The sequence below is a fragment of the Heptranchias perlo genome, chromosome 34 (assembly GCF_035084215.1).
Source record: "Heptranchias perlo isolate sHepPer1 chromosome 34, sHepPer1.hap1, whole genome shotgun sequence".
NCBI lineage: Eukaryota > Metazoa > Chordata > Chondrichthyes > Hexanchiformes > Hexanchidae > Heptranchias > Heptranchias perlo.
The window spans coordinates 2,625,983-2,651,586 of record NC_090358.1 but is presented as its reverse complement, the minus strand read 5'-3'; the positions used below and the strand labels follow the sequence as shown (position 1 = coordinate 2,651,586).

General features: G+C 48.7%; 1 protein-coding gene across 4 annotated transcripts in view; it reads right to left on the bottom strand.

Moving 5' to 3' along the window:
* rasgrf1 (Ras protein specific guanine nucleotide releasing factor 1) overlaps positions 1-25,604 on the bottom strand; it is a 63,174-nt gene that overhangs the window by 14,467 nt on the left and 23,103 nt on the right. For 2 of the 4 annotated variants that reach the window (XM_067971145.1, XM_067971146.1), the window contains exons 3-16: positions 23,884-24,031; positions 22,140-22,232; positions 20,358-20,611; positions 19,476-19,555; positions 15,918-16,111; positions 14,042-14,151; positions 13,166-13,284; positions 11,792-11,952; positions 8,135-8,202; positions 5,956-5,963; positions 5,635-5,765; positions 4,941-5,023; positions 3,527-3,775; positions 601-971 (exon numbers count right to left, since the gene is read on the bottom strand). In XM_067971145.1, coding sequence (XP_067827246.1) covers positions 601-971; positions 3,527-3,775; positions 4,941-5,023; positions 5,635-5,765; positions 5,956-5,963; positions 8,135-8,202; positions 11,792-11,952; positions 13,166-13,284; positions 14,042-14,151; positions 15,918-16,111; positions 19,476-19,555; positions 20,358-20,611; positions 22,140-22,232; positions 23,884-24,031 — 2,069 coding nt within the window. Of the gene's footprint in view, positions 1-600; positions 972-3,526; positions 3,776-4,940; positions 5,024-5,634; positions 5,772-5,955; positions 5,964-8,134; positions 8,213-8,579; positions 8,587-11,787; positions 11,953-13,165; positions 13,285-14,041; positions 14,152-15,917; positions 16,112-19,475; positions 19,556-20,357; positions 20,612-22,139; positions 22,233-23,883; positions 24,032-25,604 lie in introns of all 4 variants that reach the window. The other 2 variants (XM_067971143.1, XM_067971144.1) reach the window with 2 other exon arrangements.

Below are 25,604 nucleotides of genomic sequence, written 5' to 3'. Positions count from 1 at the left end.
CTACCCCCCTCCCCCCTCCGATTGCCAATGCTACCCACCCCCCCATCCCCCCACCCCTCCCCAGCCACCACTTCCTTCCCGACCCAATCGCCTCCCTTCATCACATACCTGAGGGCCATTCCTGGCATCGGCCCGATATTCAATCCCACTTCGAGTGTGAGCTGCCTGTTTCTGTTTGTGCCTCGCCAGCTCGATGGAAAAGAGGCCTGAGGCCCAATATCGGGGGCACCTCAGGCCTCCCCATCCACGCGCAGGGATTGATCCCTGTAGCCCCCTGCACGCCCAAAAGCCTGACTTTCTAGGCCATTTCTGTTTGTGGCACAGGAATAGTCAATAATTAGCTCAAGGCCTCATCAGGAACTCCCTACCCAACAGCACTGTGGGGGACTCCTTCATCACACGGAATGCAGCGGTTCAAGAAGGCAGCCCACAACCACCTTCTCAAGGGGTAACTAGGGACGGGCAATAAATGCCAGCCTTGCCAGCGATGCCCACATCCTGAGAATCCTAACACTGAGACACGAGATGTAGCATTTACCCAACATGTACTCACCGACACACTACTTGCATCGAGCTTTGCAAACGTGATAGTAAGCTCACCTCCTTTGCTTGGACCAACGTCCTCGGGTTTGTCCGATTTGGTTTCTGGCTCGTCGGAGAGTTTGTTGGAATAAGTGCTGGACACGTACAGCTTGTTGATATCTAGGCTGGTCTTGCTGAAGGGGAACGGGGAAGAATATATACTTGCATAGCCGTTGGGCGAGCAGGTCATGGTGGAAAGGTCCATACCCTTCCCGGCAGTAATAATGGGAATGTTCAGGGAAAGCTTCCTCCTGCGAATTGGCGATGATGACTTGGATAAGGAGAGAGGTGGAGGGGAGGAGAATTTCCGACTGGCTCGTGGGGATTTTGGGGGCTCCCTGTACAGGAGTTTATTATTTTGACTGCTTGCAAGAAATAGTTCGAGTGACCTGCATTGGAGAGAAAAAAATCAAACATTGATACAATGCCTGAAGTAAAATTTGCTCCACTTTATTTAACTGAAAACATCATTATATGATTAGGTTATACTGTGAAATGAGACCATGAGATCCGAGGGAGGGTTTCATCATCACTGCCCTTTTTAGACAATTATAAAGGACTACGATTAATGTCCTTTATTTGTTTTTGGAGAAGTTGGTTGGAAGGAGTTACTAGGGTAAAAATTGGACCTCGTTGCACCCGATTTACAAACGAAATGAGGCCCAATTTCGGGGACCAATGTCCTCTACGTCAAGGACCCCTGATAAACATCTCACCTGAAATTGGATTGAACTATTTTTCAGGCATGCCTGGTGGCTGCTTAGAACAAGAAATAGGGGCCTTATGTAAATGAGGGGCCTAACGCCCATTTTGAGGCTCTGCATGGAAACCGATCTGCGATGAGCCGGGCCGGAGTCGGACCGGAGTCGGGCCGGAGTCGGGCCGGAGTCGGGCAGGAGTCGGGCAGGAGTCGGGCCGGAGTCGGGCAGGAGTCGGGCCGGAGTCGGGCAGGAGTCGGGCAGGAGTCGGGCAGGAGTCGGGCCGGAGTCGGGCAGGAGTCGGGCAGGAGTCGGGCAGGAGTCGGGCCGGAGTCGGGCAGGAGTCGGGCAGGAGTCGGGCAGGAGTCGGGCCGGAGTCGGGCAGGAGCCGGGCAGGAGTCGGGCAGGAGTCGGGCCGGAGTCGGGCCGGAGTCGGGCAGGAGTCGGGCCGGAGTCGGGCAGGAGCCGGGCAGGAGTCGGGCAGGAGCCGGGCAGGAGCCGGGCCTGGCCCATTCAGGATTCTTCAGCCTCCTCCAACCAAAGAAAATCATTTTTACAAAATGCTTTTGTGGAGCAAGAGCGCACCTTGCGTCTCCACAGCCCCCCCTCCCATCCTCCCTTCCCCCAAGCCCAACCTCCTTCCCCCTCCCATTCCTCCCATTCCCCTTTCCCTCTCCCATCCTCCCTTCCCCCAAGCCCAACCTCCTTCCCCCTCCCATTCCTCCCTTTCCCCCTCCTATTCTCCCCTTCACCCCCTCCATTCCCCCTCACGGCACGTTCCCGAGGGCCTCTGCCGGTGAAGTGGGGGGGCCCGAGATTTGAACCTTCGGCAGGGTGAGCTGCGTGTCGAGGCACAACAGGTGCCAGTAGCTCACCCACATTATTTAGATGGGGGCCTGAGGGGCCAATTTCAGGCCAGACTCAGGCCTCTGGTTCGGGCACACGTTGCAGCTTTGGTGCCTGAAAATGGGCACCGATGAACTTTCAGATCACTGTGTCCAACAATGTAAGGAATCAAATTAATAAATAATCAAATCACCAGAGTACGTCAGGTTAATGATGGAGGCAAATTCTGTTGACAGACTTAGGTGGCGAGGATCGCTGATATTCACTCACTCAGCTCCCTCACTCTCTTGGACCCACTAACTACGTCTCATCACCACTCACCGTAAAACACCCTTCGGTTTTAAATTGGAAAAATCTGATAGAAAAGTTTATCACCAAATTATTTTAACTGTCTAGGCCTGTGCGATGATATCAAATGTATTTTTACCAAGTTCTACTGCTTGCCAATTTAACAGCAATATGGACAAATGCCCCCATTAAAACATCAATTTGATGATTTCATTAGCGATATTGATCTGGAGAAATCTTCATCAATATATTGATGATATCACTACACATGGTGACCAAGCAATACTTTCCACTTTCAGTGTTTGATTCACTGAATGATGGATAAGCTTTAACCTCCCCTTCACACACTCACATATACCCACACACTCACATATACCCACACACTCACATATACCCACACACTCACATATACCCACGCACTCACATATACCCACGCACTCACATATACCCACGCACTCACATATACCCACGCACTCACATATACCCACGCACTCACATATACCCACGCACTCACATATACCCACGCACTCACATATACCCACGCACTCACATATACCCACGCACTCACATATACCCACACACTCACATATACCCACACACTCACATATACCCACGCACTCACATATACCCACGCACTCACATATACCCACGCACTCACATATACCCACGCACTCACATATACCCACGCACTCACATATACCCACGCACTCACATATACCCACGCACTCACATATACCCACGCACTCACATATACCCACGCACTCACATATACCCACACACTCACATATACCCACACACTCACATATACCCACACACTCACATATACCCACACACTCACACACATATATACACACGCACACATACATACACACATGCACACACTCACACATGTACACACATGCACACACACACACATGCACATATATACACACACGCACACATACCCACACTCACACTCACACACGCGCACATATATACACATACACGTATATATACACACATACACACACATATACCCACACTCGCACACACACATATAACTCCCTCACCCAACACACATGCAATGGCCCTAAATGTGTCACACATGAACAGGGAGATGACCCACTAATCACCTTGCAGGTATTGCACTTATTGGCTTCTTGTAGATGGTGATCAGTTTGTCCAGCACGACGTCAGCAGTAGTGAAAACCCGATATGAATGCAGGAAAGTGTTGAGGAAATCTATACTCAAGAAACGCAGATCAGTCAGACGTTCCAACAGACGTTCCACACTCGCATAGCGAATCTGGAGAACTTTGCAGGAATTGAGGGTTTTGCTAAACCGTATATCAACATCATTGCAGTAAAGGCTTGTGTCAGACCTGCCAATTACAATCAAAACAACATGAGCGATGTGTTCAGGGAAACGATAAGAGTATCTGCAGGATTTAAGAAGACGTTGTTTGTGTAAAGTACACACTTGATATGGGGCCAGTTACAGTTTGATAGATTTTTAGAAATACGGAACCAAGGTGGGTAGATGGAGTTAAGATACATGATCGAAATGACTGGCAGAAGAGGCTCGAGGGGCTGAATGGCCTCCTCCTGTTCCTGTGTTTTATGTTAATATTGAAGATGTGGGCACTGGGTAGTTAAAGTATCTTCCTGTCGCTCTAGGTTTTAGTACAACTCGAGCTCCATAGTTGCAATCTCGAGGAGGGATGTACGAGGTGTGACATCGCCTCCCATTTTGTTTTCTGCAATGGTTATGTTCCCTTCTCCCCGTTGTCCAGATCCTGAAATTGCCTCTGATGACCCCCTCCTCACTTCCCTCTTTCTTTACATGTAGTTGCACCTCTGGCTATTCTCTCAGTCCAGTTCCCATTTGGACCACAGTATAAACTGCCCACATTATGATACCTCTCGGGAGGATAGCTGGTGTAGGAAAGGAAAATGGCACACTGATGCAGTAGGAGTTAGCTATTTACGCAGCGAGTTGTTATGATCTGGAATGCGCTGCCCGAAAGGGCGGTGGAAGCAGATTCAATAGTAACTTTCAAAAGGGAATTGGATAAATACTTGAAGGGAAAAAAGCTGCAGAGTTCTGGGGAAAGAGCAGGGGGAGTGGGGCTAATTGGATAGCTCTTTCAAACAGCTGGCACAGGCACAATGGGCCGAATGGCCTCCTTCTGCGCTGTATGATTTTATGATCTAAGACTGGGATTGGTGGCTTGTTGTCGGCTCACTGTAGCAGAAGAACGGTCTTGCACAAACCCATGTCATACGCGACCCGGGAATACTTGATCGAAGAGCAGTGAGGACAAATGATCCAGGATCTCATAGGAGAAGGTGCATCTGATTGATTATCACGGGAAGAGATTGAGCTGCATTCCACTGGGTACGACAGGGAGAGATTGTGGGTCCTACGGGGAGTTATAGGGACCGATTGTGTTTGTCCCGCAGGGAGAGGGAACGCTGTATGCTTCCCAGTGTTTTAGCGAGATGAGTGGCACAACCAGACGGATCATTACAGAGAAATGTACTTACTTGATCATCTGAGGAACTGTGACTTTTGAATTTTCTTCAAATGCATTCATCATCAGACCATTGCATCGAATGTTATCTATGCACTGAAAAAGTGAAACAATTCAATACAATGTGTACAATTCTAGTGAGGTCTAAGGATTGAAATTACTCTCAACAATGTTATCGTCTGAACATTATGGAACAGGCTTGAGGGGCTGAATGGCCTACTCCTGTTCCTATGTTCCAACACTATGCACTCAAACCAAATTCTTCTCTCTGATATTTTAATGGAGGTGTTTAATGGAGGCTTCTCAATTAAAAAGTAATTAAGGAGCAAATACTCCCATTTTGTTTTTCTTTGCTAATTCAGTGTACTACTGACGGAGTGCTGCATTGCCGGAGGTGCCGTCTTTCAGACGAGACATTAAAGCAAGTTTGGCAGATGTAAAAGATTCCACGCCACTATTCATTGCCATTGTCCAACACTCTTCCTCAACCAACACCAATGAACTGGCTGTTCATCTCATTAACTCTCTGTGGAACATGCGGTGTGAAAATTGGCCGTCATGCTCTTTATTGTTATTATTCATTCTCGGGATGTGGGCATCGCTGGCAAGGCTGGCATTTATTGCCCGTCCCTTGCTGCCCTGACTCCGTGAGATGGAGGGTTCCTGGGGCTACAGTCGGACACAGTAAGGAAGGAGAATTCACTCGCCTGGCTGATGTCACTTGTCCACGCTGCTTTTTCCTGACGCGACGATGCCACCAGGATGATGGTGAACGAAGGTGAATCTTTCGGCTCCACCACGATTTTGAAGTCGAGATGCTCCATGTCCTGCCCCGATCCTCGAGCTGTCATATTTAAACAAGCGAGAAGCTTTACAACATGGTAGCCAGTTTGGCCCTTTACTTTCTCCTCTTCCCTTTGTTGGAATCATCCCCAGTCACACGCCATCCCGAGGAAAGACTAAACACCCAGTGCCCGGCCCCTGGGTTGCTCAGTTCCCTGATGGTTCCATGGCTCCCCGTGGGGCACTGTCTGGCCTTAATTGGTTTCCCATCTCTTTTGCCCCAAGCAACTACCATCAGAAATGGATTTTTAATTCTTGGTGAAGCTTTATGCTCTTCAAGGTGGGGACTTATGGGGTTTCAAGGTGGGGACTTATGGGATTTCAAGGTGGGGACTTATGGGATTTCAAGGTGGGGACTTATGGGATTTCAAGGTGGGGACTTATGGGATTTCAAGGTGGGGACTTATGGGATTTCAAGGTGGGGACTTATGGGATTTCAAGGTGGGGACTTATGGGATTTCAAGGTGGGGACTTATGGGATTTCAAGGTGGGGACTTATGGGGTTTCAAGGTGGGGAATTATGGGGTTTCAAGGTGGGGAATTATGGGGTTGTCCTTTCATCAAATCCAGTGTCAGATGCATAGCCAGAGGCAAAGTAAAGGTCCCTCTACTCTGCCCCAAAAAACAGGCTTTGTGCCCGACCTGAGAAAAGCACCCATCTCTTTACCTTGGACTCCTGCCATGTCTCAAGGCTGGTTTCCATCCATTAGTCTGGGTTGGATTCAAGTCCATATTGAGATTAAAGGGTGATCCGATCGAGGTGTTTAAAATGCTGAAAGGATTTGATAGGGTCGATACAGAGAAACTTATTTCTTCTGGTAGGGGACATAATCTTAAATTAGAGCCAGGCCGTTCAAGAGTGAAATCAAGAAGCACTTTTTCACACAAATGGTAGTATAAATCTGGAACTCTCTCCCCCAAAAAGTCTGTGGATTTGGCGCTTTCAAGACTGAGATGAATAGTTTTTTGTTAGGTAAGGGTATCCAGGGATATGGAGCATAGGAGGGTAAATGGAGTTGAGGGTCAGGTCAGCCATAGTCCAACTGAATGGCGGAACAGGCTCGAGGAGCTGAATGGCCTCCTCCTATTCCTAATATTTCTACGCTTCAAATCCCTGAGCTGAGAGGACAGTGCTCAATGCAGATTTTATTGATAAATATACTGTCCTCATCAGGAATGGAACACTTCTCAGTTTTTTTGTATCAAGCACTCCCAGGTCAGATACAGAACTGCTAAAGGCAAAGCAAAGCTCCTTCTGCTCCTTCCTCATGATGTGCCCCATCTCCAGAGGACTGCCACCCAATGTCAACTTTTCCAATCTCCTTATCACAAGAGAAGCTGCATCAAAGAGCTGCTAATCTTCACCCTCCCTGATATTATTATGGTCCAGCATCCGTCCTTTGGAAGTTCACGGAATCACGGAAACACCTAAGGATGTGGGGGGAAAATAGTGGGGTGCAGGGACCGAGGAGTGCTTGTCACACTTCTGCAATGTCTCCTGGCTGTTTGGCAATGAAAATGGGAATCAGTGCAGCACTCAAGAAACGTCTCACCCTTAATAGGGTCTGACCTATGTGGGTAAGCTTGCTCACTCATCACTTTTGTTTTATTCATTCTCGGGATGTGGGCGTCGCTGGCAAGGCCGGCATTTATTGCCCATCTCTAGTTGCCCCTTGAGAAGGTGGTGGTGAGCCTTCTTCTCGAACCGCTGCAGTCCGTGTGGTGAAGGTTCTCCCACAGTGCTGTTAGGAAGGGAGTTCCAGGATTTTGACCCAGCGACGATGAAGGAACGGCGATATATTTCCAAGTCGGGACGGTGTGTGACTTGGAGGGGAACTTGGAGGCTGCCCTCATCCTTCTAGGTGGTGGAGGCTGTGGGTTTGGGAGCTGTCTCTGAGGAAACTGCCAATTTAACACCAATTTGTGGACTTTGGTGATGTGGATCCATTAGGAGCTGGATTGAGACTGCCTCAAAACAGGTTCATGTGCGAGTCCTTATAATTAACAGAGAGTGAGTCCGTTAACTTCAAATGTCTGGCCTGGATTTGAAGTTAGGCATCAGGCAGTGATGTACTAATACACACACTCACACACACTCACTCACACTCACTCACACTCACTCACACTCACTCACACTCACGTGCGCACACCTACACACACATACATGCGTGCACGTGCACACACACCTACACACACCCTTACACGCACACACCCAACCAGACACACACATACACACGTGCGCACGCACCCACACACACTAACAACACGCACACACCAATGACACGCACCCACACACACACACCTAGACACACCAATGATCCACACCTTCACACACACCCCTGTAAATATCTTAACATTTTTCACGTACACTCATCTTCTGTGCCTTCAGGATCCTCCATCAAGGTGCAGTCAATGAGTGAAAGTACTCCATTCTGCAAGGTAATCACAAACACAGTACAAGCGAACCAAAGTTCTATTTAATCCATTATAATGCTCCTTCTCACACCCGAGTTAATCTCCCTCACACATCCACATCATTGGTGAAATGGGCAGACACACAGCAGATGAAATTTAACGCAGAGAAGTGTGAAGTGATGCATTTTGGTAGGAAGAATGAGGAGAGGCAAAATAAACTAAATGGAGCAATTTTAAAGGGTGTTCAGGAACAGAGAGACCTGGGGTTTACGTACACAAATCTATAAAGGTGGCAGGACAGGTTCACCCCCCTTAGTGGGTAAATACAAGTTTCGGCTGGACTGTGATGCATGCCATGACGCAACAGCCTGCTAGCACTCCAGGTACAACTCTCTGAGGTTCTGTGGGGCCTCACGCGAAGCTTTGTCTACAGTTTTCCGTTAAGTTGCTCGTTACGTGCGCGGTCTGCTGGTGGTACGGTATCGCGGAATGTTCTGCCCTCGCTGGACTCACTTGGGAACGGAACCAGAGGGAATCTGAGAACTGAACCCGGAGAGAGTCGGCACAGGAGGGGTGGGAGGGGCAGTCGGGCCCATACCCCAGTGAGAGTCAGTGCCTCTGGAGAAGGGTCAGTGGGCCTGTACCCCAGTGAGAGTCAGTGCCTCTGGAGAGGGGTCTGTGGGCCTGTACCCCAGTGAGAGTCAGTGCCTCCAGAGAGGGGTCAGTGGGCCTGAACCCCAGTGAGAGTCAGCGCCTCTGGAGAGGGGTCAGTGGGCCTGTACCCCAGTGAGAGTCAGTGCCTCCAGAGAGGGGTCAGTGGGCCTGTACCCCAGTGAGAGTCAGCGCCTCCAGAGAGGGGTCAGTGGGCCTGTACCCCAGTGAGAGTCAGTGCCTCCAGAGAGGGGTCAGTGGGCCTGTACCCCAGTGAGAGTCAGCGCCTCTGGAGAAGGGTCAGTGGGCCTGTACCCCAGTGAGAGTCAGTGCCTCCAGAGAGGGGTCAGTGGGCCTGTACCCCAGTGAGAGTCAGCGCCTCTGGAGAAGGGTCAGTGGGCCTGTACCCCAGTGAGAGTCAGTGTCTCCAGAGAGGGGTCAGTGGGCCTGTACCCCAGTGAGAGTCAGTGCCTCCAGAGAGGGGTCAGTGGGCCTGTACCCCAGTGAGAGTCAGTGCCTCTGGAGAGGGGTCTGTGGGCCTGTACCCCAGTGAGAGTCAGTGCCTCTGGAGAAGGGTCAGTGGGCCTGTACCCCAGTGAGAGTCAGTGTCTCCAGAGAGGGGTCAGTGGGCCTGTACCCCAGTGAGAGTCAGTGCCTCCAGAGAGGGGTCAGTGGGCCTGTACCCCAGTGAGAGTCAGTGCCTCTGGAGAGGGGTCTGTGGGCCTGTACCCCAGTGAGAGTCAGTGCCTCTGGAGAAGGGTCAGTGGGCCTGTACCCCAGTGAGAGTCAGTGCCTCCAGAGAGGGGTCAGTGGGCCTGTACCCCAGTGAGAGTCAGTGGCTCTGGAGAGGGGTCTGTGGGCCTGTACCCCAGTGAGAGTCAGTGCCTCTGGAGCGGGGTCTGTGGGCCTGTACCCCAGTGAGAGTCAGTGCCTCTGGAGAAGGGTCAGTGGGCCTGTACCCCAGTGAGAGTCAGTGTCTCCAGAGAGGGGTCAGTGGGCCTGTACCCCAGTGAGAGTCAGTGCCTCCAGAGAGGGGTCAGTGGGCCTGTACCCCAGTGAGAGTCAGTGCCTCTGGAGAGGGGTCTGTGGGCCTGTACCCCAGTGAGAGTCAGTGCCTCCAGAGAGGGGTCAGTAGGCCTGTACCCCAGTGAGAGTCAGTGCCTCTGGAGAAGGGTCAGTGGGCCTGTACCCCAGTGAGAGTCAGTGCCTCTGGAGAGGGGTCTGTGGGCCGGTACCCCAGTGAGAGTCAGTGCCTCTGGAGAGGGGTCTGTGGGCCTGTACCCCAGTGAGAGTCAGTGCCTCTGGAGAAGGGTCAGTGGGCCCGTACCCCAGTGAGAATCAGTGTCTCCAGAGAGGGGTCATTGGGCCTGTACCCCAGTGAGAGTCAGTGCCTCTGGAGAAGGGTCAGTTGGCCTGTACCCCAGTGAGAGTCAGTGCCTCCAGAGAGGGGTCAGTGGGCCTGTACCCCAGTGAGAGTCAGCGCCTCTGGAGAAGGGTCAGTGGGCCTGTACCCCAGTGAGAGTCAGCGCCTCTGGAGAAGGGTCAGTGGGCCTGAACCCCAGTGAGAGTCAGTGCCTCCAGAGAGGGGTCAGTGGGCCTGTACCCCAGTGAGAGTCAGTGCCTCTGGAGAGGGGTCTGTGGGCCTGTACCCCAGTGAGAGTCAGTGCCTCTGGAGAAGGGTCAGTGGGCCTGTACCCCAGTGAGTCAGAGCCTCCGGAGAAGGGGGGGCGGGGTCTGTGGGACTGAGCCCCAGTGAGAGTCAGTGCCTTCTGGGGAGAAGGAGAGAAAGGAAAATAAATGAGGGAGTGGGGAAACTATCCTCTGAAGGACATCCTTGCACAAAAACTCTACATATTCCGAACAATACGGAGATAAGAACCTCAGTCACAGAATCTCAATTCCCCTTAAACCTCCCAACCAGCCTGACATTAGTCAGAGACACTTCACACCTAACCCTCCGAGGACTGGATGTCCTTTGCTGCTTCTGATATACTCACACGTTTACTGTCAAACAGCATCTGAAAAACAAAACAGAAACATATTGTGAGCGAACCCTTGAATATCGCACGGGAAAGGCACAGAAACCTTTGAATGGGCCGAATGATTGGTCAGGTCACAGCAACATCAGAAATGCAGTTGTGAGGGTTTCCTCAGGCTGGTATCACAGTCACGACAATGATTTAGTTAGAAATAGGAGATTGAAGGAAATCTTCACAAACACATTTATTCCGTCTCTAGTCAAACCATCCTGGGTAATTCTTCTCCAACGTTCTTGGCCCTAGAGAGGGTGCCGAGGAGATTTACTAGAATGGTTCCAGGGATGAGGGACCTCAGTTACGTGCATAGTCTGGAGAAGCTGGGGTTGATCTCCTTAGAGCAGAGAAAGATAAGAGGAGATTTAATCGAGGTGTTCAACATCATGAAGGGTTTTGATAGAGTAAATATGGAGAAACTGGCAGGAGGGTCGGTAACCAGAGGACACAGATTTAAGGTATTTGGTAAAAGAGCCAGAGATGAGATGGGGAGAATTTTTTTTACGCAGCGAGTTGTTCTGATCTGGAATGCGCTGCCTGAAAGGGTGTTGGAAGCAGATTCAATAGTAACTTTCAAAAGGGAATTGGATAAATAATTGAAAGGGAAAAATTTTTGCAGAGCTATGGGGAAAGAGCAGAGGGGGGTTGGCAATAATTAGATAGCTCTTTCACAGAGCCAGTGCAGGTATGATGGGCCGAATGGCCTCCTTCTGTGCTGTACGATTCTATGATTCTCTGAATCTGAATGTTGGGGGAATGGAAGTTTTGAGTTAAGATGTGCCGATTGGCCTCTTCTGTCTGTATTTGATTTTATCTCTCTCTTATTCCAACACTATCTGCTGGATTATTTCTACACTTCCATTAAAGTCTCAAGTACAACAGATTTGCAGGACACAATGGGACTGCGCAACGGGATACCTACTTTTGTTAAATGGAGTTTTCCACCCGATCCCCTGGTGCATATTATCAAGTGTTTGGAGAACAGAAAGCATTGCTTTTCTCCCTCCTTTTTCAGGGACAGCGATCCCAAACGACTTCGTGTGATTTTCCCTTTTTCAGTCATTGGTACTTGGATAAGGGACCCTGGTGGTGAAAGGGGAAATCCGTTAGTCACCAGCCTGAGCGGATTAGTTAAGAGAAACATGTCACTGCCAAGGAGATATCAACTTCCTGCCACTCCCGTCACAAGCTGCTAAATCAATGACACCTGAAGCTCATTCAGAACCTGTTTGTATTGTGTGACTCTCCAACATGAGAGGCATCAGCTGCTGGGAACTCCACACTTAATAAAACATCTCAGAGGTGCAGTTTTGTAGTGACATTGGATCCCCAATAAAAAAATACAAATACAGTAATTTTTGGATTTATAAAACACCTTCCAACTCAACACCTCTCAAAGACCTTCACAAACGGAATCGCTTCTGGACTGCAGTGACTATTATGTACGCAAGTGCAGCAGCCATTCCAGGGCAGCAAGATCCCACAAACAGCCAATGAGCAGTTAATCTGTTGTTTGATAATATTGGTGGAGGAAGGAATGTGTTAAAACACCTGGGGATCTCGTTTCTTTTTTTCCCCAAACGGTCCCGTGGCAGCTGTACATCCTCCCAAACGGGTAGATGGGACTTTAGTTTAACATTTCACCTGAAGAATGTCACCTCTGATGACGTAGCACATCATCCCACACAAAGGGCGTGAAGCAAAATTGTACTGAGGGGGTGCTGCACTGTCGGAGGTGCCGTCTTTCAGATGAGACGTTAAACCGAGGCCCTTGTCTGCCCTCTCAGGTGGATGGAAAAGATCCCACAGCCACTATCCAAAGAAGAGCAGGGGAATTCTCCCGGTGTTCTGATTAACGTTCCTCCCTCAACCAAAACCACTAAAACTCATTTATCTCATTGTTGTTTGTGGGATCTTGCTGTGGGCAAATTGGCTGCCACGTTTCCTACATTTCAACAGTGACTACACTTCAAAAGTACTTCATTGGCTGTGAGGCGCTGTGTGTGCATCTGAGTGCAGACACCTTCAGTCAACAAAGTCTGAACAGATTCTTCGATCTTGAGAACTAAAATACAAGTGAATCCCGTGATCCAATGAATGAGTTGTTTCAACATCCAATTCATCTAAACAAGAGCAACAAAGGGCATTGCGCCAATGGTATTCGAACCTCGCGATAAACTGGCACACGGTCAACCAATGGAAATGATCACGTGGGGCAGGTCGAGGGGAGCATCAGCCTGTCACGGAATCAAACCAAGCACTCGGAGGAATACTGACGAATATGATCTCTCATTACCTTGCCGTACAAACGTCTGACTGGTGTCCAGTAAGATCTCGCATCCCTCCACAATCATCCGCTCAATGGCCAGGTTCTTCCGAATGTTTTCTGTTTCGCTCACTTCATCGTGCATTATTCTGAGGAGAATATAAACAGGGTCATTTCCAGCCTCGCCATCTGAACGCAGATTCACAACTGGATGGGGCTCAAATTCCACCAATTCACGGTGAATGGGCATTAAATCCAGCCAGATGAAGTTAGAAATGTGTTCCGTGATGGTCAAGCTGATTTAGGCAGTGTGTAGGTCCCAGGTTTGATCCCTGGTCTGTGCTGAGTCAGTGCCCAGGTGGTGAAGGTGAGTTACCCCCTGAGACCCCTCCAGGTAGGGAAACCTGTGGCCAGTTGTAGAAATACAGCGGAAGAAGACATCCTGGTAACTCATCCTGCAGTCTCACAACAGTCAAGGACAGTGGAACCACCAAACCAACAGTCAGCCAATCAGCAGGGTCTTTGAGCTATTTACATCCATTCCTTTACCCTTCCTCCTACAATCTACCAAAGTTGACATCACTCAACTATTACTTAGTGATTTATTTTCTCTTCTCTCCGATTCTTTTCTACCTATGTGTGTCTTGTACCATGGGTCTTGGTGCTTTCAACTGCAATTCTAAATAAAAAAGACAAGTGGGACAGATTCTCTGCTGCAGGAACAAGCACCAATACCACAAGGTGATTGAAAAGCTTACAAAACACGTGACGAGTGTTGCATTAGAAAGACCAAACATTTCAACTTCAATGTGAGGATCGACAACAGGCATCTCAAGCCCTTGCCAGAGGTGACCAGAGGTGACCAGAGGTGACCACTGCTCGATACCGGTCTACAACGCTACTAACCGTGAGAGCTCCTCCAGCTTCGACTTTGCGTATTCCAGACTCTTCCTCTCCACGTGCTCGTGAGGTGTGTGGGCCAACAGTTCATGTAGGGTCAGAATGTACCTGGGGATCTGATGGGGAAAGACGGAGAAATCAGGTCAGGGATTTGTTTACAAATACACGAGTAGATGTTCCACGGACAGACCAGTTTTTGGAGGTGGCCGAGCAGACTCCACTGAAATTGGTGTTTGGGGATGATGTAAAACAGGCGATGGCGAATCGGCAGTGAGTTTTACACTCCGCACAATTTTCTTTTCCAATTACTTCAATGGAAATTCAGGGGGGTTGTAAATCGGGGGGGGGGGGGGGGTGTAAATCGGGGGGGTGTAAATCGGGGGGGGGGGGGGTGTAAATCGGGGGGGTGTAAATCGGGGACCGGGTATAAATTTGGGGGCGGGGTGTAAATCGGGGGGCGGGGTGTAAATCAGGGGATGGGGTGTAAATCGGGGGGTGTAAATCGGGGAACGGGGTGTAAATCGGGGTGGGTGTAAATTGGGGGGCGGGATGTAAATCGGGGGGTGTAAATCAGGGGGCGGGGTGTAAATCGGGGGGGGTGTAAATCGGGGGGGTGTAAATCGGGGGGGGTGGGGTGTAAATTGGGGGGGGCAGGGTGTAAATCGGGGGGCGGGGTGTAAATCGGGGGGGGCGGGGTGTAAATCGGGGGGGCGGGGTGTAAATCGGGGGGCGGGGTGTAAAACTCGCTGCCGATTGGCGATCGCCCACTTTGCGTTACTGCACAAGACCAATTTCACCCCTTGGTATTTAATTTGTAGACACTGTGGACATTCTCCCTTCTCTCTGCCTTCAATACACAAGGTATAAACATTCTCCATTTTGATGATCAAATGGTCTCGAGGATGCAACCTGCGGATCAGGTGGAAGTGGATCGATATCGTTGAAAGAGTTGAGGTTGTCCTTGTTTACAAGGTTGACCTTAACTGGTTCAGGGCTTTTACATAGAATTACATAGAATTTACAGCACAGAAACAGGCCATTCGGCCCAACAGGTCTATGCCGGCGTTTATGCTCCACACGAGCCTCCTCCCGCCCCTCTTCATCTTACCCTATCTATTCCTTCTATTCCTTTCTCCCTCATGTGTTTATCTAGCTTCCCCTTAAATGCAGGGGAACTTTGTCACTCATCGAGTTAGCCTTCCTTTTTGAGATAGTTACATAAACTGTTGCTGGCCATATGATATGAACTGTGCAAATGATCCTAAAAGGAGCTGGACTCCTTAATTGGCACTTCTAGCAGTGAAGTTGCCAACAGTGCAGTTCTATCACTATAACCCTGTCAGATCTACACATTTAATAAAAGTCATCCGTCCAATCGTTGTGTCGCACCTCAAAGTCTCACTCTGGTCACACTTGTAAATGTCACGAATGTAAGTCGGACTTGCACCTGATTGGCTCATCTATCATTTTGATAGGATAGCAACAATCAAACCAATCAACAATTAGTACCTTAAAAAAAAATCACAAAAAAGAGACAGAAAGCCAGTCACAGCCTACTGGTTTCTTCTGACCCTGATAACCTGGCTTCTCTCCAAGGAGCGAAGCCCATAATTTACAAGCAACGGCCAATCTAGAGACAAACATCTCCGAGCAACAGAAATGGCTCACTATTTGAAACACTCAACTATTTCCACAGAGCAGGTAGGAGGTCACAATCTGCTCTGGCCCAGTTAGACTTAGTGGCCTTAAAAATATAGGCCCTGGTCAAACACAGATCCGCCTGAGCAGTGGACCGCTATCTACCAGGACAGGACCATTACCATGTCAACACTACCCTAGTTAGTGCTATGACCCAGCCCAGACCCTAAGGCTGTCACGTCACCTGAAACATTGGGTAGGTCAGGAACGTCTCCAGAGTCCTCTCTTCGCAGTCTGGCTTCGCTTCGTATTGTTTTAGAAGTTTATCAAAGTCTCTGTTCTGCTTGCAGCTGGCCAGGATCTGCAGGCTGTACTGGTGATTCCTCACAAACTCCTGGTAGATGTTCAGCATTGGAAGCAGAATGTCAAACAGATCAGCTGCAGAAAGGTTCACAACAAGCAGGGTCAACAACTTGGTTTAGGCATCACCGACAACTCTCATCATTTCCACAAGAGTACGGAGAGCACTAGGTGTGGAGGGGCTAAACCTCACTTTACTGTTTGTAAACATACATACAGCAGATGAAAAGACTCTTATCGTTGAGTTGGTAAAGAAAAGAAAGAAAGACTTGTATTTATATTGCCCCTTTCATGACCTCAGGACATCCCAAAACACTTTACAGCCAATGATGTACTTTTTGAAGTGTAGTCACTGTTGTAATGTAGGAAACGTGGCAGCCAATTTGCGCACAGCAAGATCCCACAAACAGCATTAATATAATGACCAGATCATCTGTTTAAGTGATGTTGGTTGAGGGAAAATGTTAGCCAGGACACCAGAGAGAACTCCTCTTTTCTTTTTCGAATAGTGCCATGGAATCTTTTATGTCCACCTGAGAGGGCAGACGGGGCCTCAGTTTAACATCTCCTCTGACAGACAGCACCTCCGACAGTGTGGTGCTCCCTCAGTACTGACCCTCCGACAGTGTGGCACTCCCTCAGTACTGACCCTCCAAAAGTGCGGCGCTCCCTCAGTACCGACCCTCCGACAGTGTGGCGCTCCCTCAGTACTGACCCTCCAAAAGTGCGGCACTCCCTCAGTACTGACCCGCCGACAGTGTGGCGCTCCCTCAGTACTGTCCCTCCGACAGTGCGGCGCTCCCTCAGTACTTACCCTCCGACAGTGCGGCACTCCCTCAGTACTGACCCTCCGACAGTGTGGCGCTCCCTCAGTACTGTCCCTCCGACAGTGCGGCGCTCCCTCAGTACTGACCCTCCGACAGTGTGGCGCTCCCTCAGTACTGCCCCTCCAAGACAGTGCGGCATTCCCTCAGTACTGACCCTCCGACAGTGCAGCGCTCCCTCAGTACTGACCCTCCGACAGTGCAGCATTCCCTCAGTACTGACCCTCCGACAGTGCAGCGTTCCCTCAGTACTGACCCTCCGACAGTGCGGCGCTCCATCTGTACTGACCCTCCGACAGTGCGGCACTCCCTCAGTACTGCCCTTCCTAAAGTACGGCGCTCCCTCAGTACTGACCCTCCGACAGTGCAGCGCTCCCTCAGTACTGACCCTCCGACAGTGCAGCGCTCCCTCAGTACTGACCCTCCGACAGTGCAGCGCTCCCTCAGTACTGACCCTCCGACAGTGCAGCGCTCCCTCAGTACTGACCCTCCGACAGTGCAGCGCTCCCTCAGTACTGACCCTCCGACAGTGCAGCGCTCCCTCAGTACTGACCCTCCGACAGTGCAGCACTCCTGCCTGGTATTGAACAGAGCCACACAGAGCAGGAAGATCCCAAGTTCTATACTTGGCTTCATCAACAATTTGTAGCAGAGAATTCCACATTCTAACCACCATCTGTGAGAAGACATGTCTTTCTAGTCTCTCTCTCTCTGATTACTTTGACTTTGTCCCTCCTTATTATTGTCTTCTAAACCAATGGAAACAATTTATCACTGATTACCTTATCATAACCCTTCTTAATCTTGAAGGGTTAATCTCTTAACTTCAGTGAACAAATCCCTCACTTCTCAGGTGCCTCTTTATAACTGCTCATCCCCGATAACATCCCAGTGAATTTACACTGCGGCTTTTCCATTACTTTCACCGCCTTCCTATAATGGGGGCCCAAAACTATACACATACTCTGCAACTGCGGCCTAACTAAGGTCTGGTATCAACATTATCTCTTTGTTTTTGTATCCTGTGCTTCTAGATACAAAAACAAGAATTCCATTTTTTTTATTCACGGCTGTATCTACTTGCACTGCAATCTGCAATGAACATAAGAACATAAGAAATAGGAGCAGGAGTAGGCCAATCGGCCCCTCGAGCCTGCTCCGCCATTCAATAAGATCATGGCTGATCTGATCCTAACCTAAAATCTAAATTCATGTCCAATTTCCTGCCCGCTCCCCGTAACCCCTAATTCCCTTTACTTCTAGGAAACTGTCTATTTCTGTTTTAAATTTATTTAATGATGTAGCTTCCACAGCTTCCTGGGGCAGCAAATTCCACAGACCTACCACCCTCTGAGTGAAGAAGTTTCTCCTCATCTCAGTTTTGAAAGAGCAGCCCCTTATTCTAAGATTATGCCCCCTAGTTCTAGTTTCACCCAATGACCTATGTATGTGCACAGAAAGATCCCTCCGATCCTCCACTCCATTTAAAGTTTACTTTCTTCCCCGATTCTTTCTTTCCAAATGTATTACTTTATATTTACGCCACCTGTCTGCCCACCCCGCTCACCTCTCTCTGTCCTACTGCAATTTTTTTACAGTCCTGATCACAATTTGTCATCCCCCAAAATGTGGTGTAATTGGCAAATTTCAATATTATTCCTTCAGTCCCGATCATTTTTATATATAGTAAATAAGTCATGATGAAACTTTATAAAACACTGGTTCGGCCACAACTGGAGTATTGTGTCCAGTTCTGGGCACCACATTTCAGGAAAGATGTGAAGGCCTTAGAGAGGGTGCAGAAGAGATTTACTAGAATGATCCCAGGGATGAGGGACTTTAGTTACGTGGAGAGACTGGAGAAGCTGGGGTTGTTCTCTTTGGAAGAGAGAAGGTTGCGAGGAGATTTGATCGAGGTGTTCAAAATCATGAAGAGTCTAGACAGAGTAGATAGAGAGAAACTGTTCCCATTGGTGGAAGGGTCAAGGACCTAGATTTAAGGTGATTGGCAAAAGAACCAAAGGTGACATGAGGAAAAACTTTTTTACGCAGCGAGTGGTTATGATCTGGAATGCACTGCCCGAGGGGGTGGTGGAGGCAGATTCAATCATGGCCTTCAAAAGGGAACTGGATAAGTACTTGAAAGGAAAAAAACTGCAGGGCTACTGGGAAAGTGTGGAGGAGAGGGACTAGCTGGATTGCTCTTCCATAGAGCCGGCGTGGACTCGATGGGCCGAATGGCCTCCTTCCATACTGTAACCTGTTTATGATTCTGTGATTTTACAAGCAGCCCCAACACATCCCCTGTGGAACTGCACTAACCAGATACTCTGAGTCTCTTAATTGTACCTTATCAAAAAGTGAAACAGCCAGACATTTCACCCTGGATGCAGATTTTCAGTTAGAAGAGCAATTGAACTCTGATTGAAGTGAAGCTTTGTTTACTTAACAACAATTTGACTTTCTACTCTTAAAGGGGCACAGATCCATCTTAACAGCGGAATAATACACTGTGCATTAAACGTTATAACTTTCGTGCCCTTATGAAATAGCACATTATACGACTTAACACTGGGGAGCCTCTGAATAAAATTAAGAATGTGGTCATCATACTTTACCTAATACTAATGTGGGCCAACTGGAAACTCGAGCTTTGAGTCCTTGATAAAATATTTGGTGCAAAAACATGATTGTTTCACTGTAGGAGAGACAAAATGTAAATGTAAAGGAGGAGAAAGAATGTGAATTTATAGAATGCTGAATCACGTGTCTCAGAGATATCCAAAAGCATTTCACAAATAAAGAATTACTTTAAAGTGCAGTCAACGTCCATTCAAAATGTTTCAAAGTCTTAAGGTGCTTTCGTAAATGTTACAACAACAGCAACTTGCATTTATATAGCGCCTTTAACGTAGTAAAACGTCCCAAGGTGCTTCACTGGGACGATTATCAAATAAAATTTGACACTGAGCCACATAAGGAGATATTAGGACAGGTGATCAAAAGCTTGGTCAAAGAGGTAGGTTTTAAGGAGCGTCTTAAAGGAGGAGAGAGAGGCGGGGAGGTTTAGGGAGGGAATTCCAGAGCTTAGGGCCCAGGCAGCTGAAGGCACGGCCGCCAATGGCGGAGCGATTAAAATCGGGGATGCGCAAGAGGCCAGAATTGGAGGAGCGCAGAGATCTCGGAGGGTTGTAGGGCTGGAGGAGGTTACAGCAATAGGGAGGGGCGAGGCCATGGAGGGATTTGAGAACAAGGATGAGAATTTTAAAATCGAGGTGTTGCTAGACCGGGAGCCAATGTAGGTCAGTGAGCACAGGGGGTGATGGGTGAACGGGACTTGGTGCGAGTTAGGATACGGGACAGCAGAGTTTTGGATGAGCTCAAGTTTACGGAGGGTGGGAGATGGGAGACCGGCCAGGAGAACATTGGAATAGTCGAGTCTGGAGGTAACAAAGGCACGGGTGAGGGTTTCAGCAGCAGATGGGCTGAGGCAGGAATACCTGTTTAGAAATATGCTGCTGACGTCATCATGGGCAATCGGAGGCTTTTTGGAGCTGGCGGCCATCCGTAGCGGCCGGAGGAAGCAGTTAACGAGGATGTGGAGCTGCTGGACGTACTCAGCTTCAGCCTCCAGCATGCTGAACACCACTTGGTTCCTCTTCCTCATGCTCTCTGCGTGAGGGGATCGGATGTAATCCTGAATGATGGTCTTCCATTTCCTCCTGCACAGCCATCCCCGCAAGAAGCTCTGGACCTATTAGTGGGGGCAACAGCACAGAGTCAGCCATCCCTCCTCACTCGAGCCGTTACTCTGTCGGACGGGAAAAAAGCAAAAAAACCTCGATCCCCGGGGATCGGAGGACTAGGCTGGTGGCTACGTCAGGGTGGATAATGTGGGGCATCGGCTACAACAACTTGCATTTACACAATGCTTTTAAACCAGACAAATGTCTGCTTCGCAGAGGAGTAATCAAACAAATGGATGGTGCAGGGTTAATGGCGTAATTAAATATTACATGTATTTGTGGATGTTCCCTTATTTTATTAAGTGTCCTGTTTTATGAAGGCCAGCAGAATGGCATTGGACAGTAACAAACCCCTCCCCCTCTCTCCTAGAAAGAGAAGCTGCAGCAATAAGAATCAGGGAACTTGTTCAAATTAAAGTGAAGATTTGGCAGCTTGTGGCAATGGAAGAATTGATGTTTGGCAGGAAACTCCAAACAGAGGAGTGGATGCGGTCACTGCATGGACACGGCCCGGGCAATGCATGGACACGGCCCCGGGCGCTGCATGGACACGGCCCCGGTCACTGCATGGACACGGCCCCGGTCACTGCATGGACACGGCCCGGTCACTGCATGGACACGGCCCCGGTCACTGCATGGACACGGCCGGTCACTGCATGGACACGGCCCCGGTCACTGCATGGACACGGCCCGGTCACTGCATGGACATGGCCCGGGTGCTGCGGACACGGCCCCGGTCACTGCGGACACGGCCCGGTCACTGCATGGACACGGCCCGGGCGCTGCGGACACGGCCCCGGTCACTGCATGGACACGGCCCGGGCGCTGCATGGACACGGCCCGGGTGCTGCACGGTCCCCTGTACTAAAAGTGAGAACGTGGGCAGAGACCCCTCCTCACTTCATTAAGGGTCACTGGTTTCTACCAGTTTGAGTCACTACATTAATAGACAGTGCCTTGACATTTTTGACAATGCAACAATTAAGCAACTGGTTCGATCCATATTGAACAAGTCAGTCAATCTGCAAGCAGCAGTTTGTAGGTTTCAGGTCTGTAGAGTTGTGGTAAACCTTAATAAATATATTTCTTCAATCTTAGATTTTAACGAATCCTAAAAGTGGTCCAATATAAGAATTTTACAAGTGAGATATGACTCCTAACAAGCACTTTATTTAGATAATGGTGACTTTTAAAAATGCTTTTTTCTCCTTCTCCCAGTGTTTGGACATCATGCACTATGTGAGCTGGAGATCGCTCCCAAACTTCCACCATCCATGTTGTTTGGAGATGTGCGAGTGTCCTCACCGGGACCATGGATTTCCCCCCGACCTTCCCTCCATCCCTGGGAGGTCCTTTGCTCAATGCCTCCTTCTAGTGGCATGGATGCCACCAGGACTGTGGGAATCATTGGCACCAATCTGCACTGGTGCAACATGGAGCTTGCTGAGGTGCTACACACTGGTGTTCAACCAGAGGGGAGGGAACATGTTAAAATCACAGACATCTCAAAACCAGCTGTCTCAATAACTGCCTTACCTTTTTGATTTTCCTTATATCAACATCGTCATCGTTCTGAGCCACGGGCTGTGATAATTGGATGCGTTCGTTGTTTTTAAGCAGTGAAGCAATCTGTTAAAGGAGAAAGAAGGAAAGGTAAATTCAGAGCTGGTATTGAGCTGAACTCAAAGGAAGTGTGGACCAGGGAGTCAAGAGCTGTTTACCTATCGCTGACTGAAGTCACATGTAGGCCAGACAGGGGAAGGATGGCAGGTTCCCTTCCCTGAGGGACATTAATGAACAGGCTGGGCTTTTATGACGATCCAGCAGCTTTCGTGGCCATTTTTCAATTTCACAACGGGTTAATGGTGGGATTTGAACTCACGGCCTCTGGGTTCCTTTTCCAATAGCATCACCACTGCACTACTGAGGAATGTCATACAAAGGGGGTAAGAATTTCTACCCTAATATCAGCGACCTCTGCGGTCCAGTGTTCCTTTAACTGGAGGATCAATATGTGGGGGGGGTTGAGATTAGGGGTGGGGTTAGGGGAAAAGCCCATTATAAAATAATCATCATAAAGAAAGAAAAGAAAAGACTTGCATTTATATAGCACCTTTCACAACCGCAGGACATCCCAAAGTGCTTTACAGCCAATTTGTAGTCACTGTTGTAATGTAGGAAACACGGCAGCCAATTTGTGCACAGCAAGATCCCACAAACAGCAATGAGATAATGACCAGAGAATCTGTTTTAATGATGTTGGTTGAGGGATAAATATTGGCCTGGACACGGGATGGAGTGGGTTTGATGGGGCTGAATGGCCTTCTCATGGCCCAAACTTCTCTGTTTTCTTATAGGTATTAACGAGTAAAAGATAAACTAAAAATGTTTCCTTGCAGTTTCTCCACTGCTCTCCTGAAGCGCTGACACTCACGCTACAAGTACTGAGGTAAATTCAGTGCTCCCGAGCTCTCAGCGGGGGGGCCACCCTCGAGGAGGGTGACGGTCTGAGAATAGACCCCAGAGTGCAGTAACCCCTTCTCCGACCCAGCTGGGCTCCGCAAGGAGAGTGCGAGATCACTGGATTTACCCCATTGTTCCTTGGCGAGGGATTGTGTTCTGGTATCTCCATCAAGTGGAGATCCTTCATGTGTGAGTCCGGACACTGAGTATTGGCGAGCTATTTGACAGTGGGGGACATCACAGTTGAGCCTAATTCTGCTCTCGCCCAACATCCCCATATGTGAACTTTCCAACAGGGTTCACTGTACAAAGGTCAGCAGTGAGACTCCTGATTGAACTCCTGTTTTACACAATTCCCCACTGAGATTAAGGATTATTGAAGAAACCAAGTAAATAAGGCAGTTTTTCCATTCTACTCAGTGCCTCAAATAATTCCCTCAAATAATAACCTTTACAGGGCACTTCCCAGTAGTGATATCCCTCACATCAAATGAAAGAAAGACTTGCATTTATATAGAAACATAGAAAATAGGAGCAGGAGTAGGCCATTCGGCCCTTCGAGCCTGCTCCGCCATTCAAAATGATCATGGCTGATCCTCTATCTCAATACAATATTCCCGCTCTCTCCCCATATCCCTTAAGGCCTTTTGGGTCTAGAAATCTATCTAGCTCTTTCTTAAATATATTCAGTGACTTGGCCTCCACTCAGGACGTCCCAATGAAGGTACTTTTGAAGTGTCCTCACTGTTGCAATGTAGGGAATGAAATGTAATGAGCACAGAAGGAAACACAAAGCCCGGTCTGTATCTTGGCTTACCTCAGCCTTTAGTCGCTCCACTTCAATCTCTTGGTCTTCGATTTGATGTCGGAGTCGTTTAGCGACTGTTTTTTCAGTCTCTACGATCTGCAACAGGTGCAGGTATTTCTGCATCAGGGACTCATGTTCTGTCGCGAGATTCCTGTAACTGTTCCAAGAACACGGCTGTTAACAGATCGATTAATAGTGAAGGTGGGGCTTGGTTTCTGATCTCAAATAGAGGCGACTGAATGGCTACATAGGACCATAGGAATGGTCAAAAATGACCACTGTCCATCGAGTTCGCCTTCTGCCACCCTAATCATCACATGATACAACGAGAATGAAAATGTTGACTAATTATAGCAATCAATCTCCATCAATTAGTCTACAACAGACCCAGACATGAGGTCTCCCCACTCGGAGTTTTCCTCATCTCATGTCTGGGTCTGTTACATAGAAACATAGAAAATAGGAGCAAGAGTAGGCCATTCAGCCCTTCGGGCCTGCTCCACCATTCAAAATGATCATGGCTGATCGTCTAACTCAGTACCCTGTTCCCGCTTTTTCCCCATATCACTTGATCCCTTTAACATTAAGAAATATATCTCTCTCCTTCTTGAATACATCTAATGACTTGGCCTCCACTGCCTTCTGTGGTAGAGAATTCCACAGGTTCACCACCCTCTGAGTGAAGAAATTTCTCCTCATCTCGGTTCTAAATGGCATTCCCCGTATCCTGAGACTGTGACCCCTGGTTCTGGACTCCCCAGCCATCGGGAACATCCTCCCTGCATCTAGTCTGTCTAGTCCTGTTAGAATTTTATATGTTTCGATGAGATCACCTCTCATTCTTGTAAACTCAAGTGAATATAGGCCTAGTCGACCCTGTTGTAGACCAATTGATGGAGATTGATTGGTGAATAACTCCATTCTTGTTGTATCATGTGATGACCAGGCTGGTAGAAGGTGAACTCAATGGACCGTAGTCTTTTCTCGTTCAGCAATCCCTACGTTGTGCTAAAACGACAATTATTTTCTAACACAGCGTACGAATATCAAGACACAAATGTGTGGAGCAACACGTCACCTCATTACAACACTGCCATCCTCACTCTCTGCTGTCATTTACACCTACTGTTTGCTGCATTCACAGATCCTCTCCGGCTAGCAATCAAATTCACACAAATATTAATTGTGCTAATTATAAACCTCATACAGACAGTGTTGGCACATTAATGACCCATATGTTGCAATCTTCCTGCCACCTGCTGGATTGCTCTCACTGATTCTCGATAAAGTGTCTTTGTTTCATGATTTACTCCCTTCCCCTGCTGCAGTACAGCCCCATGGTTACCCTCCGATACGTTGCCCAGGTGACCTTCAGTCAGGGTTTCAGGGAAGGTCTGGGCCTATAGGTGACTCCAGTCCCACACCAACACGATTGACTCTTTACTGCCCTCTGAGCTGGCCTAGCAAGCCAGTTTTATCGAACAGTTCAAGGCGGCGGCTCACCACCACCTTCTCAGGGCAACTAGAGATGGGCAATAAATGCCGGCCTTGCCAGTCACACCCACATCTCAAGAAAAAGTAGCCATTTGAAACCTCTACAATATCCCGAGAGTTCACCTCAATATTTCATTTTCAATACATTTAAGAGTTTGTTCAATCACGTACGTCGGACCAGAGGTGAGAAGCACCAAATTTAGCTTCAGCCAAAGGTTTATTAGTCACGCAGAGGG